The sequence below is a fragment of the Chrysochloris asiatica genome, unplaced genomic scaffold (genome assembly GCF_000296735.1).
Source record: "Chrysochloris asiatica unplaced genomic scaffold, ChrAsi1.0 scaffold00404, whole genome shotgun sequence".
Lineage (NCBI taxonomy): Eukaryota > Metazoa > Chordata > Mammalia > Afrosoricida > Chrysochloridae > Chrysochloris > Chrysochloris asiatica.
The window spans coordinates 523,880-541,973 of NW_006408922.1; the positions used below are offsets into that span (position 1 = coordinate 523,880).

General features: G+C 41.9%; 1 protein-coding gene across 1 annotated transcript in view; it reads left to right on the forward strand.

Annotated features, from left to right (window-relative positions):
- Window positions 1-7,493: 7,493 nt before the first annotated feature.
- Window positions 7,494-18,094, forward strand: part of GLOD5 (glyoxalase domain containing 5) — a 33,288-nt gene continuing 22,687 nt past the window's right edge. Inside the window, exons 1-2 of the mRNA XM_006876655.1 lie at window positions 7,494-7,558; window positions 11,916-12,053. Coding sequence (XP_006876717.1) covers window positions 7,496-7,558; window positions 11,916-12,053 — 201 coding nt within the window. The 5' untranslated portion in view covers window positions 7,494-7,495. The remainder of the gene's footprint in view (window positions 7,559-11,915; window positions 12,054-18,094) is intronic.

Consider the following 18,094-nt stretch of genomic DNA (forward strand, 5'->3'; position numbering starts at 1 on the left):
TCCACTGGCTAATTTGAGGATCACCTTCCTCCTTCTTACACCTACCCTTAGCCAATTATTTTCCCTGCCTGATGCTTAAAACTCCACCATTTAAAATTTTATCCCTGTAAATTAAGCTATGACCCCCTCAAAAATCCTCCTTTAAATTGTCACACAACCATCAGCACTCCAGAGCACAAATTAATGCATCTCTCTTTAGTCATTTCTGGATCATCCCTCCCACCTCACTTCCCGAGTACACGACACACATCTTCACACAGCCCTCCCTAGTCAGGCCTTGCCCAGATGGAGCAGGAAGCCTCCAGGTCATTCTCTCGCAGAAGAAACGTGGCAGGAAGGAGAATCAGGGGTCGCCTTGAACCTTTTCTGAAGGACTCAGACGTACTAGTGGCCTGGGGATCCCCGGTCCCTGCAGAAGACTTTTTCTCAGTGCTGTCACGGTTCAAACCCACTACCTATCTGCTCCGCAGGAGAAAGATGAGGTTGTCTGCTCCCATAAAGATTTTGTCTCAGAAACCGTACTCAATGGCAGTGGGGTGTGTTATGAAGTGGGACGCAATAGGCATTGTTTTAAAAGAGAAAGATTACCCAACAAACTCCGTGCCAGCCCTTAAGTAGAAGTTAATAATGACACTTCCTTTTCACAAACGTGCAAGCTGAAATTCCTAGGCAGGATGTGAGCCTCAGGAAGTCCTGCCCCCGCAACACCGAACTCCAATCCAGCAGCTATGGCGCCTGCGCCGAACCAACTGCCAATAGGAGCACGGTGCGGGATTAGGGGAGTTGGTGATAACCTTTAATTGAATCCGAGAAACCTCTGTACCCAGGAAGGGCTTGTGTAGGAATCTTGCGGTGGCCAATCAGAGCTCAGGACAGTACTTGGTCCCGCCTTATTCATTCCAGAGCCAATCACTGCTCTGCTGCCTTCCACCACGCCTTTGATGGTGATCCGCGGAGTCTGGAGAGGCTGGCGATGGAACCATAGATTAGATGACAGTTACGGGCACCTTCCAGAGAGAGTAGGAGGCCTCGTCCTAGGCTGGGATCGGTACAAGGCAGCACTATTCCTTCCTTAATCTGCGGCTGATACCGATCCTTGCGCGAGATGAGGCCTTTCGTGTCCCCACATACTCTGGTTTCTTGGAAAATACAGGACGTCTTCCACATGGTACCTCCCAGAGCGGACTGTTCCATCTCTTCATCGCTCAAGGGGTTGCACTGCCCCATCCTTAATTCTTCACTCCGACTCATCATGCTCCCTTTGTTTGAGTCACCTGGAAAGGAATGTTTCATGTATTATGAGTCATCCATTTGTCAGCTCACTCCAACACAACTTAATACATTCTCATGCCTTCCTTGCCCCAGTCCTCCCAAATTCTAACCTGTCTCTCCCTCCCCACGTGTCCTCAAATGGGTGTCCCAGTCCCAGACACAGGTGGAGACTGATGGTGAGGAGTCCCGAAAGACTTATTCTCCCTGATACCTCTGATAGAAGTATACATTTGTGTGGCAGCATCTACCAAAAACAAATACAAAAACAAACAAACTGTATCTTTCCTCTTGTATCAGTTCCACAAGGGCAGTAACAGGTGTAGCTTTCTAGTTCCCCCGATATTTTCCCCGTACCTAAAACTGCCTGGCACACAGTAGGGGCTCAGAAGGGAGTTTGTTGAATAAATGACTCCTCAGAAGCAGCAAGTCCACTAATAATAACATGCCTTTATAAAGAAACGTTCACACATGCGCACAAAGCTGTGTGTGCCAGAAAGGGGTAAATGAACCACGGTGGTTCCTGTGATACCGTAGAGTATGGGCTAGCTCTGAAACAAACTGAGACCTTACCATTGGAAACATATCCCAATGGCTCAGGAACGTCACATCATTGGGCACAGAATACAAAAGAGCTCAGAGACCTCACACCAAGGAACACACAGCCCCAAAACAGTGCAAAATCCCAATCCAGATTCCAGCCACACTCTTCAAAGAGATGGAAAAGACAATTACAAACTTTATATAGAAAGGAAGGAGACCCAGGATAAGCAAAGCACTGCTCAAGAAGAAGAACAATGTTGGCAGCCTCTCACTCCCGATTTCAAAATCTACTACACGGCTACAGTGGTCAAAAAAGCCTGGTACTGGTACAATGAAAGATACATTGATCAATGGAACAGGATAGAGAATCCAGAAATTAACCCATCCACATACAGCCAACTGATTTTTTATAAAGTGCCTAGGTATGTTACATGGGAAGGAGATAGTCTCTTTAACAGATGGTGCTAGTACAACTTTGCTAGCAAAAGATTGAAACAGCTCTAAAAAGGGAACAAATCTTTACAGCGAGGATCACTCCCACCCCCTCGGTACACAGGGTTGACAGGGATGGGCAACTTAGACATTGGAGTCCTGGTGTGGCACTGTGGTTAATGCACCAGACTGCAAAGCCATTTGAACTGCAAGGTTGGTGGTTCAAGCTCACAAGCTACTCCTTGGAAACCCTATACAGGGTCGCTATGGGTTGGAACCGACCCGACGGCACTTAACAACGACAACATAAAGGCAAGAAGTGACTGGCTTACAATCTTTCAGTAGGGAGCCTAGTTCCAGACAGAGCAGGGGAAGTTAGAATCACCACTGAATGATTTCCAATCGGTTGGGACCAGGCTGGTGAAAGGAGATGGGGATAAGACTCTTGTGGTACAATAGTGAATAATTGCCATCAGGACTGACTGTGAGGGTAGGAAATATAGAGGTAGATGTTTTTTGACAAAAGGAGGAGAGTGATTGATTTTGCAGCCCAGGAGCAGAGGTCACTAGGACCATCAAGTGAGAAGACCCAAAAGCGGGACCCTACCCCAAGAGGCAGTGACAACAGGGAAGGCGATAGAGATGATGACATGGACAGATGGAGCGGCTGGGGACACTGGACTCAGGGAGGGAGAAGGGCTGTGTGCTGGCGGCCAGGGGCGGGTCTGTGGGGGGTACCCTTTGGTTATTTGATGATGCATTGGAAGGGACTGTAATCATTGCAATGAAATGAAATACGGTAGGATGAGTGTAAAGCTGATGTTTTCCCATGTAAACCTCACAATAAAAACTTTTTTAAAAAAACAAAACCGTGCAAAGACCTCATACTGTGGACACAGACACAAAAGTTCAGCGACTTTACATTCTGAGAACACCTGAAACACAGCCTAGACAATAAGGGTGACTGTGTTCCAATAAAACTTAATTCATAGACAATGAAATTTGTTATTTCATATAATTTTCACATGTCACAAAATATTCTTTTAGAATCCTTTTTCAACTATTTAAAAAATGTGAAAACTCTTATTTGCTCATGAAAGTACCAAAGCAGGCAACAGGCTAATTTGGCCCCTGAAACAGAGCATCTAGAGAACAAAAGCCTTCGCCGAAAGCCTACCCTAGCATATCAGCCTCTCTTCCCCCAGATAGAACCACCTGCTTTATGCTGTGGCCATTATTGCCTTGCTTTCCTTAACCACTGACATCTGTGAACCCAAACAACAGTTTACATTTACTTGTTTTGAAGTGTATGTAAATGAAATCCTACAGTACATATTTTTGTCTCTTTTTTTCTCAACTTTATATCTATGAGGTGCACATATGTTGTGTGTAGCTTTCATCTGCTCAATCCCATCCATCACTATGTAGTATTTCACTGTTACGTGTTTCACCATATGTTTATCTATTTTCATAGCGGGCATGTAGGAGTGGAGTTTCTGGGTCACAGAGGATGCCTGTTTTAAAATTTTCCTAAAAATATTTTTCAAATGATTTGCCAAGGTGGTTCCATCATTCTACATTCCCTTCAGCAGTATATAAAAAAAATTAGCTTATTTTTTTGTGTAATCAATCCAATATTACATGACATTTCCTCATTGTGGTTTTAATTTGTTTTCCCTGATGAATAATGAAGTTGAACATCTTTCCTGTGCTTAATAGCCATTTGAAGATCCTCTTCTGCAATGGGCCTATTTGAATCTTTTGTCCACATGTTCCAAAGGATTTTTTTTTAAATTAAATCCATGGCCAGCCTTTAAAAAGTAAGAGATTCTTTACTAAGACTCAGATATCTGGCTTCTGTTGAGATTCAGAAGATCTGAGCTGCAGCTGGGGAGTGGCTCAGAAGCAGGCAGACTTCAGATGGACTCTCACTAGGCCTGGAATTAGTACAGCATCCTAGCCATCTGCCCATCACTCCGTGGTCCAGCTATCCTCAAGTCCTCACAGTTTCCATATATATCCTTGTTCTTATCTCCAGTACTGTTCCTTCTATTAGAACTTTCTGTCTTTCTGTCTTCTTTTGGGTTAACTCCTTATTTATTCTTCAAGTTTCAAGTGAAATGTCTCTGAGGAATCCTTCCTGGTGGAATACTGGTCCCTAAAAGATATTCACCACCTAATCCCTGGAAAGCGTGAATGTTTACCTTATGTAACAAAAAAAAGGGCTCTGCAGATGTCATTAAGGTAAGGATATTGAGATGGGGAGATTAGCGTGGATTTTCCAGGTGTGTTCTAAATGCAATCACAAGTGTCCTTATAAGAGGGAAGCAGAGAGAGATTTCACACACATTCATATACACCAGAGTGTAGTGATCCTAATTTCAGCCTTTTGGCTCCCAGAACTGTGAGAGAATGAATTTCTGTTGTTTTAGCCACCAACTTTGTGGTAATTTGTTACAGCAGCTGTAAGAAACTAATATGTCCACCTTTGGCTGTGTTGATTGGGCCTTTTCTGTGCTCTCAGAAATCCCCTTTCTTAACACTACTGGCGAAAATTATTAATTGCTTGTTTCCTTACAGATTTACCCACCATATTCTGAGCTCTAGAAGCAGAGAAGATTTACCATCTCCCCTGTTATATCCTCAACACATGGCATCAAACCTGGCACACAGTAGGTACTCAATAAATGTTTGTTGAAGGAAAGAGGGAGAGAGGCATGGGGAGATGGACCACCTTCATGAGGTTTATTATTTTTTTCCAAGGGAAGGTGTGGGAACAACCTACAGCCCCAAGACTGGAGGAATAAGTTTGATTGAGTTATGCTTGTAAGTGTCAGTGAAATAAAAGATGAAAGAAGGGTTGAAGGCTCCCAGAGAATCTTCCCTTTCTCCAAGGACTCGTGTCTAAGACTTCAGCTGTAATCAGAGTGTCAGCTCTGAAGGCAGCTCTGTTGCTGTTAGGTGCAGTCAAGTTCAAAAAAAGAGTATATTAGATTAAATAGTCTCCCCCAGACATTCATACCCACTCAGAACCTGTAATTGTGATCTTATTTGGAAATAGGGTCTTTGTAGACGTAAATCAACTTGAGACGAGGTCATACTGGATGAGGGTAACTGTACTGTCTTTATAAGAGGGATCTTTGGACACATACACACAGAGGGCAGCTGGCCATGTGAAGCCAGAGGTAGAGATGAGAGGGATCTACAAACCAAGCAATACCAAGGATTGCTGGTCAGTATCAGAAGGTAGAAGAGTCAGGGAAGGACTCTTCCCTAAAGACATATGGGCCTACTGACCCCTTAATTTCAGGCTTCTAGCCTCCAGAATTGTGAGAGGATAACTCTATACTACTGCCTTAAGCCACCCAGTTTGTGATACTTTGGTATGGCCATGTGAAGAAACTAATACAAAGGGGGACTCCTCCCTGTCTTCCTCTGCCAGTCCCTCACTCCCTCCCTTCACTTGCCTCCAAGGGTTTCCCTTGGTCCCCAGGAATGCATATCTTACCTTGCTCTTCTGTCCTCCAGGAAGCCAAGTATGTTCAGCAGTTTATGCTATAAATTCTAGCTGAGACCATCTGGCCTAACCGGCTTAATGAACAAATGAGGAAACTGAGGCACAGAGAGGGTCAGGGACTTGTTCAAGGTCACCCAGTGGGCCATGGGCAGTAGAACTGAAACTAGAAGCTGACACTTACGGTGAGGCACAGACATGGGTCCTTCCTCTGCTCCAGGAGTCCCTAGTACATACTCCAAATGACCTCTTCAAGGTCCAAAGTGACCTTAATCCTAAAAAGAGGCAAAATTCTTGGGTACATCAATTTTCTTTCCTGGGTGGTAGTAAACACAAGCCAAGTAGCTTTTGTGCCTTCCCCATTCAAGACTCAGTAGACCTCCTCTGCCCTAAGTTGGATTCCATGTCTAGCCTCCATGTCCAGGTCAAAGTCACAGAGCTACCAATGTATGGAGTGCCTTCTGAGAACATTAATCTCAGTTCCTCAAGGCCCAGAGAGGGCAAGCAGCTCCAATGCAGAACTAAGGCTAGAACTCAGCCTTAGCTTAGCTTATGGTTCTATAGCAGGTGCTTTCTGCTGACTCTCCTAAAACCTCATTCCCCTTCTCTCTACTAACTAACTCATCCCTGCTTTCTTCAGGTGGTGGCCTCTTCTTGTTCTTATGAAGGATAAGTTTTCAATGCAGAGAGGTGACTTGCTCAAGGTCATACAGTTCAATCCATGATGACACACTGAGTGAGTGTCCATTTGCCCAGCTCGGTGCCCTGCACCACACTCATCAACCAGCTTCTGGCTTTGAATTTTAGGAAATGTGTTAAACCTTCACATCTCTGTGGTACTTTATTTTGCAAAGTAGTTTTAACTTGAAAGCCTTACAGCATCCTGAAAATGCCCTAGCCAAGGAAGCGGGAGACACATTTTCTTCATTTTACAGATACAGAAACAGTAAGATCAACTCTGAAGATAAGTAAAAAGTCCAAAGTCACAGGTACAGCAATCCTTCAAAGTGAATTTTTTGGAGTCCCCAAAAATAGTCTCCATAACCTTCTGAGCTGACTTCTCTGCCTTGAAATTAACTGGCCCAGTGGATCCCCTTAGAAGCCATTATTTTGATTGGACCTATTTTAATTTACAAAGCTGTTTGAACTGCAAGGTCGGTGGTTCAAGTTCACCAGATGCTCCGTGGAAACCCTATACAGGGTCACTATAGGTCGGAATCGACTCGATGGCACTTAACAACAATAAGACTGGAGTCCTGGTATGGCACTATAGGATAAACATTGGACTGCTAACCACAAGGTCAGTGGTTCAAACCCACAAGATGCTCCTTGGAAACCTTACTTACATAGGGTCACTATGAGCTGGAACCCACTTGATGGCACACAACCACCAGTAAGACTAAGACAAGTGTATTACAGACATAACTTGTCTGCAGTCATTCATTGATTGCAGAGACATGCTTAAACACATTTTGTTTGGAATAAACCCATGCATGTATGAACTGCAAGCCTAGTAGCATTACGTTTTGACTTACCCTTTTGTGTGTGTGTGTATATACACATATCTACGCTTCACTTGTCTGGGCTTCTCTAACCCAGTCTACCTGCAGCAGCCGCAACACTCCTCACCTCCAGGCCCTCCCATTCCTGCTCCTTGATCTCAGGGCACTGGGCCAGAGAGGGTTGTCTGGAGGCTTTGGGGCAAGTCCAACCTCTTCTCTCAGCTTTGTTCCCTCCATGCTGTGCCGTGTGACTTCCAGGCTGCCAGCCAGGATGTGGGGCAGGACTTTGGAGAAAAAGGTGAATAGGGGTGCATCTGTCAGGCGGGGATATCAAGGTTAGAGATTCCCTGGCTGAGGTCTAGAAAGCTGTTTCTCTCCTCTGTTGGCCCTTCCGGTGTGCTGACTGACATCCATTTTCCCACACCTCCCTTCTTTTTCTTTCTCTTTCAGTACAAGCAGAGGGCAGCAGAGGAACAAGGAAAGGCCGTCCCAACAGCCTACTCAGATGTAAACAAGTCAGCAAGCAAGCGCCGGGCCTGAGGGCAGGCTGTTCCCTTAAGGGTGGTTGTTGCTGTTCGGACTCATAGGTTTACCAAGGAGTGAGTTTGAACCACTGACCTTGAGGTTCAAACCGTTGAGTGCTTATCCTACAGCACCATACAGGACTCCCTTAGGGTGGTTCAGGGGAAATCAATTCAGCCAGGACAGATATAAAGATGGTTTATGGAGAATGTTACTAAGGCCATGTGGAACCACAGTGCTGGCTTTGGAGTTTGTCCAAGAATTTCAGGGATCCATGGCACTCCGGGGACCTCGAGGAGGGCTTTCCAAGAAGATAGATACTTCCCTGTGTGGAGAAGACAGTATGAGGGAAGGCATCGTGTTCTAGGTACCCCCAACTATACCTATTTAATAAGGTTGATATGAAGAATAAAATGGGTTCTATTTTTATAGTCCTTAGAACAGGAATTGGCAGACAGTAAACTGTGTATGCTGACTCTGTCTTGATCATCTTATTTATAAACCAGGCTCCTTATACTCTTCTCTAAGACTCTGCATGTTGTGGCCCTGCTTTCTTCTCTAGCTCGTCCCTTACTCACTCTTGGATTCTAATCCACACTGACCTTCTTCCTGTTCCTTAAAAGAGCCACTCCAGCTCATCCTTGAGATCTGGGCTGGCTGGATCTCCTGGTCTGCAAATCAGGGTCTGGGGAGTGGCTCAGAGCTGGCAGGACACTGAATAATGGGAGAAATCGGTGGAGGTTATTTCCAAGGGGCTGTGAAACTGGGGAGGAGGGCTGCAGCTCCAGCAGTGTTTAGATGAAATGTATAGCTCTAAAGGAGCTCTGGTAGCGTAGTGGTTACGAATCGGGCTGCGAACCTTAAGGTCAGCGGTTCGAAACTACCAGCCGCTCCGCGGGAGAAAGATGAGGCTTTCTACTCCCGTAAGGATTTACACCCTCGGAAACCCTGTACAGGGTCGCTATGGGTCGGAACCGACTCGAAGGCACTTAACAAAGGAGCTCTGGTAGCATAGTGGTTACAAATTGGGCTGCTAATCTCACAGTCAGCAGTTCGAAACTACCAGCTGTTCCAAGGGAGAAAGATGAGGCTTTCTGCTCCCGTAAAGATTTACAGCCTCAAAAACTCTGTATAGGGTCGCTATGAGTCGGAACCAACTTCATGGCACATAACAACAACAAAACGTATAGATCTACATGTATATGGGAAAAGAAAAGCTGAAAATCAATGACCCAAGCTTCCATATGAAAAAGCTGGAAAAGGAACAGCTAAGTGAACACTAAAGGAGCTCTAGTCGCGTAGTGGTTTCGAATCGGGCTGTGAGCCGCAAGGTCAGCAGTTCGAAACTACCAGAGGTTCCGCGGGAGAAAGATGAGGCGGTCTGCTCCCGTAAAGATTTACAGCCTCGGAAACCCTGTGTAGGGTCGCTATGAGTCGGAACCGACTCCACGGCACTTAACAACAACAACATGTGAACACTAAGAAAGTAGAAGGAAGGAAACTATAAAGATAAGATCAGAAACTGATGAAATAGGAAGCAAACACACAATAGAGAAAATCAAAATGTCAAAATTTGGGGCAAACAAAACATATCTGCAGGTTGCATGCAGCCCTACAAGTGCCAATGTGTATGTACAGGTTCCTCTCTCTTGTTTAAGATATGGGATGGTTAGTGTATAATGGGTGTTAGCATATCATGGAAAACATGAGGAGATGGAGAAAAATGTCATTAGTAGGACTTCCCTCTGTTGTTGCTGACTCACAGCCACCCTGTTTAGGGTTTCCAAGGCGTGGCTGGTGAGTTTGAACTGCCAACCTTGTGGTTCAAACTGACCTTGCAGTCCAGTGCATTTAACCCACAGCACCACACCAGGCTTCTAGACTTCTTTTTGGTGGTGGTGGTTATGTGCTGTGGGGTCGATTCCACCTCATAGCGACCCTGCATAGGGTTTCCGAGGCAGTACATCTTTACAGGAACAGAAAACCTCATCTTTCTCCCACAGAGCTGTTGGTAGTTTCAAACTGCTGACCTTGAGACCACTATGCTACCAGAGCTCCATGGACGTCTCTCTAGAAGAGGAATAATATGGATGCCTCAGGGCAAGTATAGCCTTAGTGCTTACTCAAATAGTTTTACGTTTGAGTAAATAATTAAGTAAACGATTTCTAACAACAAAAGGTACTTCTTTGAAAAAGAAATTAAGAGAGTATATAATTTCACTCAAGAAATTAAGAGAGTATATAAGTGACCAACATCAAGAATGAAAAGGGAATGTTATTACAGATCCTGTAAATATTAAAAGGATATGATTTTTTTCATGTGTGATTTTATTTCAGTGAAGTCCATATGTCAGTCACTCTTTTGTCCATATCGATCCTCTGCCCCTACAAGGACAGAAGAACTCAAAAATATTGCTAATATGGCTTCCACTCATGAAAATGGAATAGTACTGTAGTTTTTTAGCTGGGGCTTTGTGAAATTAATTATTTAAAATGGAATGGAATTGACTAGAACACAGTGGAATGAATGGAATGGAATAGAATAAAAGCAACTAGACTTTATACCATACACTGGGTGTCATTGTTGGAGTGGATATCCAGCCATTGAGCAAATATTATTGAACATTTGCTAGTTATTTGGATGCAGTGGGGAACAAAACAGAAAGAAATCCTTACTCTTTTGATATTTATATTCTAGTCATGGAGATAGATATTAGCATGTGAAAAGGCCCTGAGGCTAAAGATGTTGTTGTTGTCGTCAGGTGCCATGGAGTCTGAACCGACTCATAGGGACCCCATGCACAGCAGAAGGAAACAATGTAGAAGAAGAATATCACTTTTAAGGAATAGGGCACAAATAGTAGGGGGCTTGGAGTTCAACAGTAATGGATAAAGTTGTAGAGGTCAGGATAGGGAGTCTGGTTTTTTAACAAAATGACCAAAACATCATCATCATCACTCATTTTCACTCACTGCCATCAAACTGATTCTGAGTCAGAAGGACCCTCTATAGGGTTTCCAAGGCTATAAATCTTTACAAGAGCAGAAAGCCTCATTTTTCTCCTGCGAAACGGATGGTGAGTTTGAACTGCCGACCTTGAGGTTAGAATCCAGTGCTTGCTTATCCTACAATGCCACCGGGGCTCATAATCATAGTTAACCCTTTTATAGCATTTTTTGTATGTCAAGCATTGTCCTACGTCCATAAAAATTACACCATCTTTCAGAATATTCACAACATTCTTATAAGATATGCATAAAATTATGCCCATTTTTCAGAGGGGACACCAAAGCACACAGAGAGTAATTAAATGTTACTCTGACTCCAGAGTCTGTTCTCTTAACTACTGTAATAACTATAGTGCCAGATCACAGGAAACTTAGAATCCTGTACTAGCAGATACAATGTAAATATACAAATTACTAACAAATCAAGTCATAAAATACAAGAGAAACATCCGGTAAGGAGTGTACTGGGGGCAGGAATAGGGTTAGGGAAGAGGCACACCCTCCTACTGCATGTTGAGATGAATATATAAATACAAATGCCCAGAAACAGTTCGTCTGAGATGCTCCTTTCCTGTCCTGACCTCTGTGATCATAGCTGCAGAGTGGTAAAGAAGGAGACCTGGTCAGATTTAGTCAGTGGAGGTTTTGTACTCAGAGGGTTGGGTCTCCTTTGTATCTTGGAAGAGATAGGTTCCAGTTTGGGAAACACAAGGGAGAGGTTAGTCCTGATCTCCATTCCCCTTATCTTCACTCCTATCCTTCTGGTGGTGGTGGTGTGACTCGTAGTTACCCTATAGAGTTTCCAAGGCTGTAATTCTTTACTGAAGCAGTAAGTCTCAGCTTTCTCCCACAGAGCTAACGGTGGATTCAAACTACTGACCTTGCAGCTAGCAGCCCAGTGTGCAGTCCGCTACGTTAGGAGAAATAGAGCAACAAAACAGTGGAGACACATGAATCCATACATAGATTCTACTGAAAATGTACCCCAGGACTTTTCCCTTGAAATAGGGGCAAGGATAAAGTGCAGTAATAGGGGAGTTAGGGTGGGGGGTGGGGGTGAGAAGGAAACACAATAATAACCAGTGGCAATGTGGTCTTTTCTGTCTTTTTTTCTTTTTTTGAAGTCCTGGAGAGATAGCAGTCAGACTCCTCCCCCGTGTCTTATTCAGAGACTTGACCACATCGTGATGACAGTGAAGAACATCAAAGACACCACCATGTTTTATTCCAAGATCCTGGGCATGGAGGCCATGACTTTCAAGGTAATCACGTCCGCAAATGCCAAATTGCAGATAGGGTAAAATTTGACTATAGCACTTATAAAAAAAAACCCACTATGTTCAAAACAAAAACACAGAAAATCTGAGCGGAAAAAAAGAAAAGGATCAATGGAGGAGATTACAAACTCTGAATAATAGGACTTCCAGAGTTAGAACACAGAAAAAGAAGTGGAATAAAAAAATACAAGAAAACTTTACAGTCTTTTCCAGATAAATATGGAAAGAGTTAAATGAGTATCCATCCAGTTCATTGACACTTAAACATTTCCTTATGAAGAGCAAAGTGAAAAAGAAAGTCCTAAGAACCTTTAGAAAGATTCAAAATAAAAGTAGCTCAACTATAAAAAAAAATGAAAAAGAAAAAGAAACACACAGACATCAGATGTTTCTAGAATTGAGAGCAGGAGTCAATAGAAGAACACGTTCAAGATTCTGAGGGGAAAAATTTCAACCTAGAATTCTATTTTCAACCAAATAATTAATCAAAGGTGGACATAGAATTAAAGTATTATGAGAGATAAAAAGACTCAGAAATTGAAAATTACTTGAGATGTGCTATATCAAAATGAATGATTAAGCCAGAAACCAGGAAGACATAAATTTCAAGATACAGTGAATCCCAAGAGGAAGACCCCATAAAGATATCTAGAGAGCAATCAGTCCAATTTGGAGCAAGAGGGGAAAAAAGGTCCCAAGAGATGGATCCCAGGAAAAAATAGAATTCCAGGTATGCTTTTAAGAATTCATAACAACATAAAAAATGGCAACTGAGGAGAATAAAAAAGATAACTAGAAATTATGCATTTAAAAAGCTGTACCCAAATGAAATGCAACCAGAGAATGCATTGCACAATATACTTTATTTTCATAGTCATAATAGTATAGTGCTTCTTGATTTTTCAACTTTAAAACTCAACCTATAAAAAAAAAAAAACGAAACAAAAATACTCAACCTATAGGCAAAACTTAAGGAGCTCTGGTAGCGTAGTGGTTACAAATCGGGCTGCGAACTGCAAGGTCAGTGGTTCGAAACTACCAGCTGTTCCGCGGAAGAAAGATGAGGCTTTCTGCTCCCGAAAGATTTACAGCCTCGGAAACCCTGTGCAGGGTCACTATGGATCAGAACTGACTCCATGGCACATAACCACCAGCCACCATAGGCAAAACTTAATATGGTTAAAGAACAACATGAAAATCCTGGTTAGAAGGTGATGGATTGAGTGCGTGCTGAGGCCTTCCTTTCCTACACCAATGTGATGGGACTTGAATAAAAAGAAATAGTAAAGCCATACACTTCAGGACATGTAGATGCAAGAAGGAGAACTCTGAGTATACCAGAAGCTGTGGGGAAGCAGGCAGAGAATGGCTCAAAGAGAACTATACACACAGAGGAAGCTGCAGCTATGCAAAAGAAAGTTCTGCTTTAGAAGATGGTCTCCCTAGCTAGGGAAAGAATACCCTAAGTATTCAGTGATATCTTAGAGAAACAGGTTGTCCAACCAAAAGACCAGTCTTCAAGGTGCCCTGCCTGTGAGCTAAATGATCCCTCCAGCCCTCCCTGAAAATAGTATAAGTTATAGTACAAATTCTCCACTTCCTACAATCCAGCAGGGAATCCCAAGGACAAAGATGATCACATATTCAATAATAACGAAATACTTAAGGAAAACCAACACAATGAAATTAAAAAAAAAAATCAACAAAAGAATAACCGACACCAGAAGAAACACTGCAGATAAAACAATCACAATAGAACTTATACTTACACTCAAGGAAGAATGAACAAAACAGTTAGACTAGGACTCCATTAAGAGTATTTGTTAATATTATTTTAGAATTTATGATTGATATTTAGAATTAAACTATATAGTTACTATTCTTAAAGTGGTTATAGAAGATATATAGAGAGTATTGTCTTATAAAACCACAACAGGCAGTTAAGAATAGGATCAATTGACTATTTTAGAAATAAAAATATGTGTTCATTTTTTATAACAGTTGAAAAAGTAAGTTAATGAAAAATTAGGCCAAGGAACTCTCCTAGAATATGGTGTACATAAAAAAGATATGGAAAGTAAGATAATACTTAAGAGAAATGAAGAATATATGTTGTTGTTGTTAAGTGCCGTCGAGTTAGTTCCAACCCATAGTGACCCTGTATAGGGTTTCCAAGGAGCAGTTGGTGAGCTTGAACCGCCGACCTTGCAGTTCAAACTGAATTTGCATTCTGGTGCATTAATCCACAGCACCACACCAGTACTCTTGAAAAATGTATCCAATACATAAAACAAGAATTCTAGACAAATAAAATAAGTAGAATAAAAGTACAAATTTAACAATAAAATAGAACAAAGAATGGTAGATCATGGTCTAAAATTGAAAAAAAAAGATTCATGTCTAAGACTGCAAGGGTCCATTGAATGGCAAAAAAAAAAAAAAAAGATAAAACTTTGAAAACTAACATGGAACACTGCAGAAAAACAGGATTGTGAAACATCAGACAATGTGTACTCAGGCCATTGTCTAAAAAGATCACGTTGAGTGAAAAATTGAGAAATAGATTCAAGTCTACAGGAGGGTGACCTGCACACAAGGCAATAATACGTATTTTACAATAACTTGTAGGAACCAAAAGCATTATAATGGTTGTCTAAGGTAGGGTTGCCTCAAAGTTGGTGGTTCAAACCCACCAGATGTTCCTTGCAAACACTATGCTGGGTCACTATGAGTCGGAACCTACTCAATTGCATATAAAAAACACTCAACTGTAATGGAGAATGAAGATAAACAAAATTAATGAATAAATCAAATGAGAGAGAACTTGCATGGACCGATGATGGCAATGAGGCCTATGATGCCTAATCTTTCTGTACTGTCACACGCTGGAGTGGAATTACAGGACATTTAGGATGAAGAAAACAATCCTAAAGCTACAAGAATTGGGGGTGAATGTACAATCTGCAGAAGAATGAAGATCAGATTAGTGTCATATTTCTTATCAGCAGTGACAGATTCAAGGAGATATGAAGCAACATAGTTAAAGGGCTGTGGGAAAATAACCTGCAACGTCAGCTAATTATTGTAATTGCTGTCAATAAGCTGCATACCTGTGAACTGGCTAAAGTGTGATAGATATATTAACAATAATAAGGAGGCGGGAGGAAAGGTAGCTGCTGAAGCTTCTTAGGAACAACCAAAAACCTCATGAGCTTTGGTTCCTTGGTTTGGAAGTTTATGGTTATAGTTTCATGGGCTGTCTGAGTTAACTGACCTGATAATGTGTTTAGTGCTTCTATTCTACCTCCTAGTTCCCTTGCATAGTGCCTGGGGTCCTAAAAGCTTGCAAGCGGCCTTTGAATGCAGGACTATTTGCCTGGAATAGCAGAGGAAGAGCTTGAATCCGGATTGTTGTTGTTAAGTGCCATTGAGTTAGAGTTAGTTCCAACATAGCGACTCTATACAGGGTTTCTGAGAGGCAGTTGGTGGGTTTGAACTGCTGACATTGTGGTTTGCAGTCCAGTGCATGTCCTACAAGACCAGGATTGGGAGAATGATATGGGAATCCTGGTGTGGCACTGTAGGATAAGCACTGGATTGCTAACCTCAAGGTCCACAGTTCAAGCCTACCAGCCACCTCAGAAACTCTATACAGAGTTGCTGTGAGTGACAACCCAGTCAATAGCAGCACTGAACAACAACAACAACATGGAATGTGTGGTTATCAACATCTATCTAGGGACGTTAGGAAGCAGTGAGTCTATGTGAATGAAGGAGGAACAACTCAGAACTGAAGGTTGAGAAAGGTTGAACAACTTGAAGTATGTAATAAATACTGCCGAGTGGTACATGTTGAAATAGTTAAATTGGTGCTTTTGTTTTGTTAGTTGCCTTTGAGTAAGTTCTGAATCATAAGGACCCTATTCACAACAGAACAAACCACTGCTCAGTCCTGCCCTATACTCACAATCATTACACTTGAGCCCATTACTGCCAGTCCATCTCATCAGGGGATCATCTTCTTTTACACCCACCCTCCACTTTACTAAGTAGTCCTTGTAAATGTCCTTTTCCAAGGACTGGTCCCTCCTGATAACAGGTCCAAAGTATGAGAGACAAAGTCTCTCCATCCTGGCTTATAAGGAACATTGTGGCTGTACTTCTTCCAGTACAGACCTGTTTGTTCTTCTGGCAGTCCACGCATGGTACCTTCATTATTCTTCTCCAACACCACAACTCAACTGCGTCAATTCTTCTGTGCTCTTTCTTATTCGTTGTCAACCTTTCACATGCATATGAGGCTACTGAAAATACCATGGCTTGGGTCATGTGCACCTTAGTTCTCAAACTGACATGGGTACTCTTCAACACTTTAAAGAGGTCTTGTGCACCAGATTTGCCTAGTGCAACACTTCGTTTGATTTCTTGGCTGCTGCTTGTATAAGTGTTGATTGTGGATTCAAGCAAAATGAAGTCTTTGACAACTTTAATCTTTTCTTCACTTAACATGATGTTGTAAGGATTTTTGTTTTCTTTGCATTAAGATGAAACCCATATTTGATCTTCATCACTACTATTTTAAGTCCTCTTCTCTTTCAGCAGATAAGTTTGTATCATCTACAGGTTGTTCTTCATATAATCCGGCTTCTTGGATTATATGTTCAGTACACAGCTTGAAACTCAAGCTCAACACAACTCAAAATGAAGAGAAACAGCTGTAAACATCCATTGAAAATTGGAACATGGAATGTACGAAGTATGAATCTGGGAAAGTTGGAAGTTGTCAAAAATGAAATGGAACACATAAACATTTATATCTTAGGCATTAGTGAGCTGAAATGCACTGATATTGGCCATTTTGAATCTGATGACCACATGGTTTACTATGACGGGAATGACAAATTGAAGAGAAACGGTGTTGTATTCATCGTCAAAAAGAACATATCTAGATCAGTCATGAGGTACAACGCTGTCTGTGATAGGATAATATCCATGTGCCTACTACAGGGAAGCCCAGTTAATACCACTATTATTAAAATGTATGCACCAACCGCTAAAGCCAGTGAGGATGAAATAGAAGAATTCTACCAACTTCTTCAATCTGAAATCAATCAAACATGCAATCAAGCTCATTACTGGTGACTGGAATGCAAAGGTTGGGAGCAAAGATGAAGGACCAGTCGTTGGAAAATATGGCCTTGGTGATAGAAATGATGCTAGAGATACCATGATAGAATTCTGCAAAACCAATGATTTGTTTATTTCAAATACCTTCTTTAGACGGCATAAGAGATGACATGGACCGTACCAGATAGAATATATAGAAATCAAATTGACTACATCTGTGGAAAAAGATGATGGAAAAGCTCCATATCATCAGGCAAAACAAGGCCAGGGGCAGACTGTGGAACAGACCATCAATAACTCATATGCAAATTCAAACTGAAGCTGAAGAAAATGAAAACAAGTCCACGAGAGCCAAAATATGACCTTGAATATATCCCACCTGAATTGAGAGATCATCTGAAGAACAGATTTGATACATTAACCACTAAAGACCGAAGACCAGAAGAGTTGTGGTATGACATCAAGAACATCATACATGAAGAAAGCAAAAAGTCATTGAGAAGACAAGAAAGAAAAAGTCAAAATGGATGTCAGAAGAGACACTGAAACTTGCTCTCCAGTATAGAGATGCTAAAGCAAATGGAAGAAATGAGGAGGTACAAGAACTGAAAAGAAAAATTCAAAGATCAGCTCGAGAAGATAAAGCCAAATATTACAAAAAAATGTGCAAAGATCTGGAGTCAGAACACCAAAAAGGAAGAACAGGCTCAGCATTTCTCAAGCTGGGGGAACTGAAGAAAAAATTCAAGCCTCCACTTTCATTATTTGAAAGATTCTCTGAACAAATTATTATTATTTTATTGTGAATTATATGATAGTTTACATGGGAGAACTTTAGTTTTACATTCATTCCATCGTATATCATCTCACTGCCATGGTTCCAATCCCCTCCATGCATC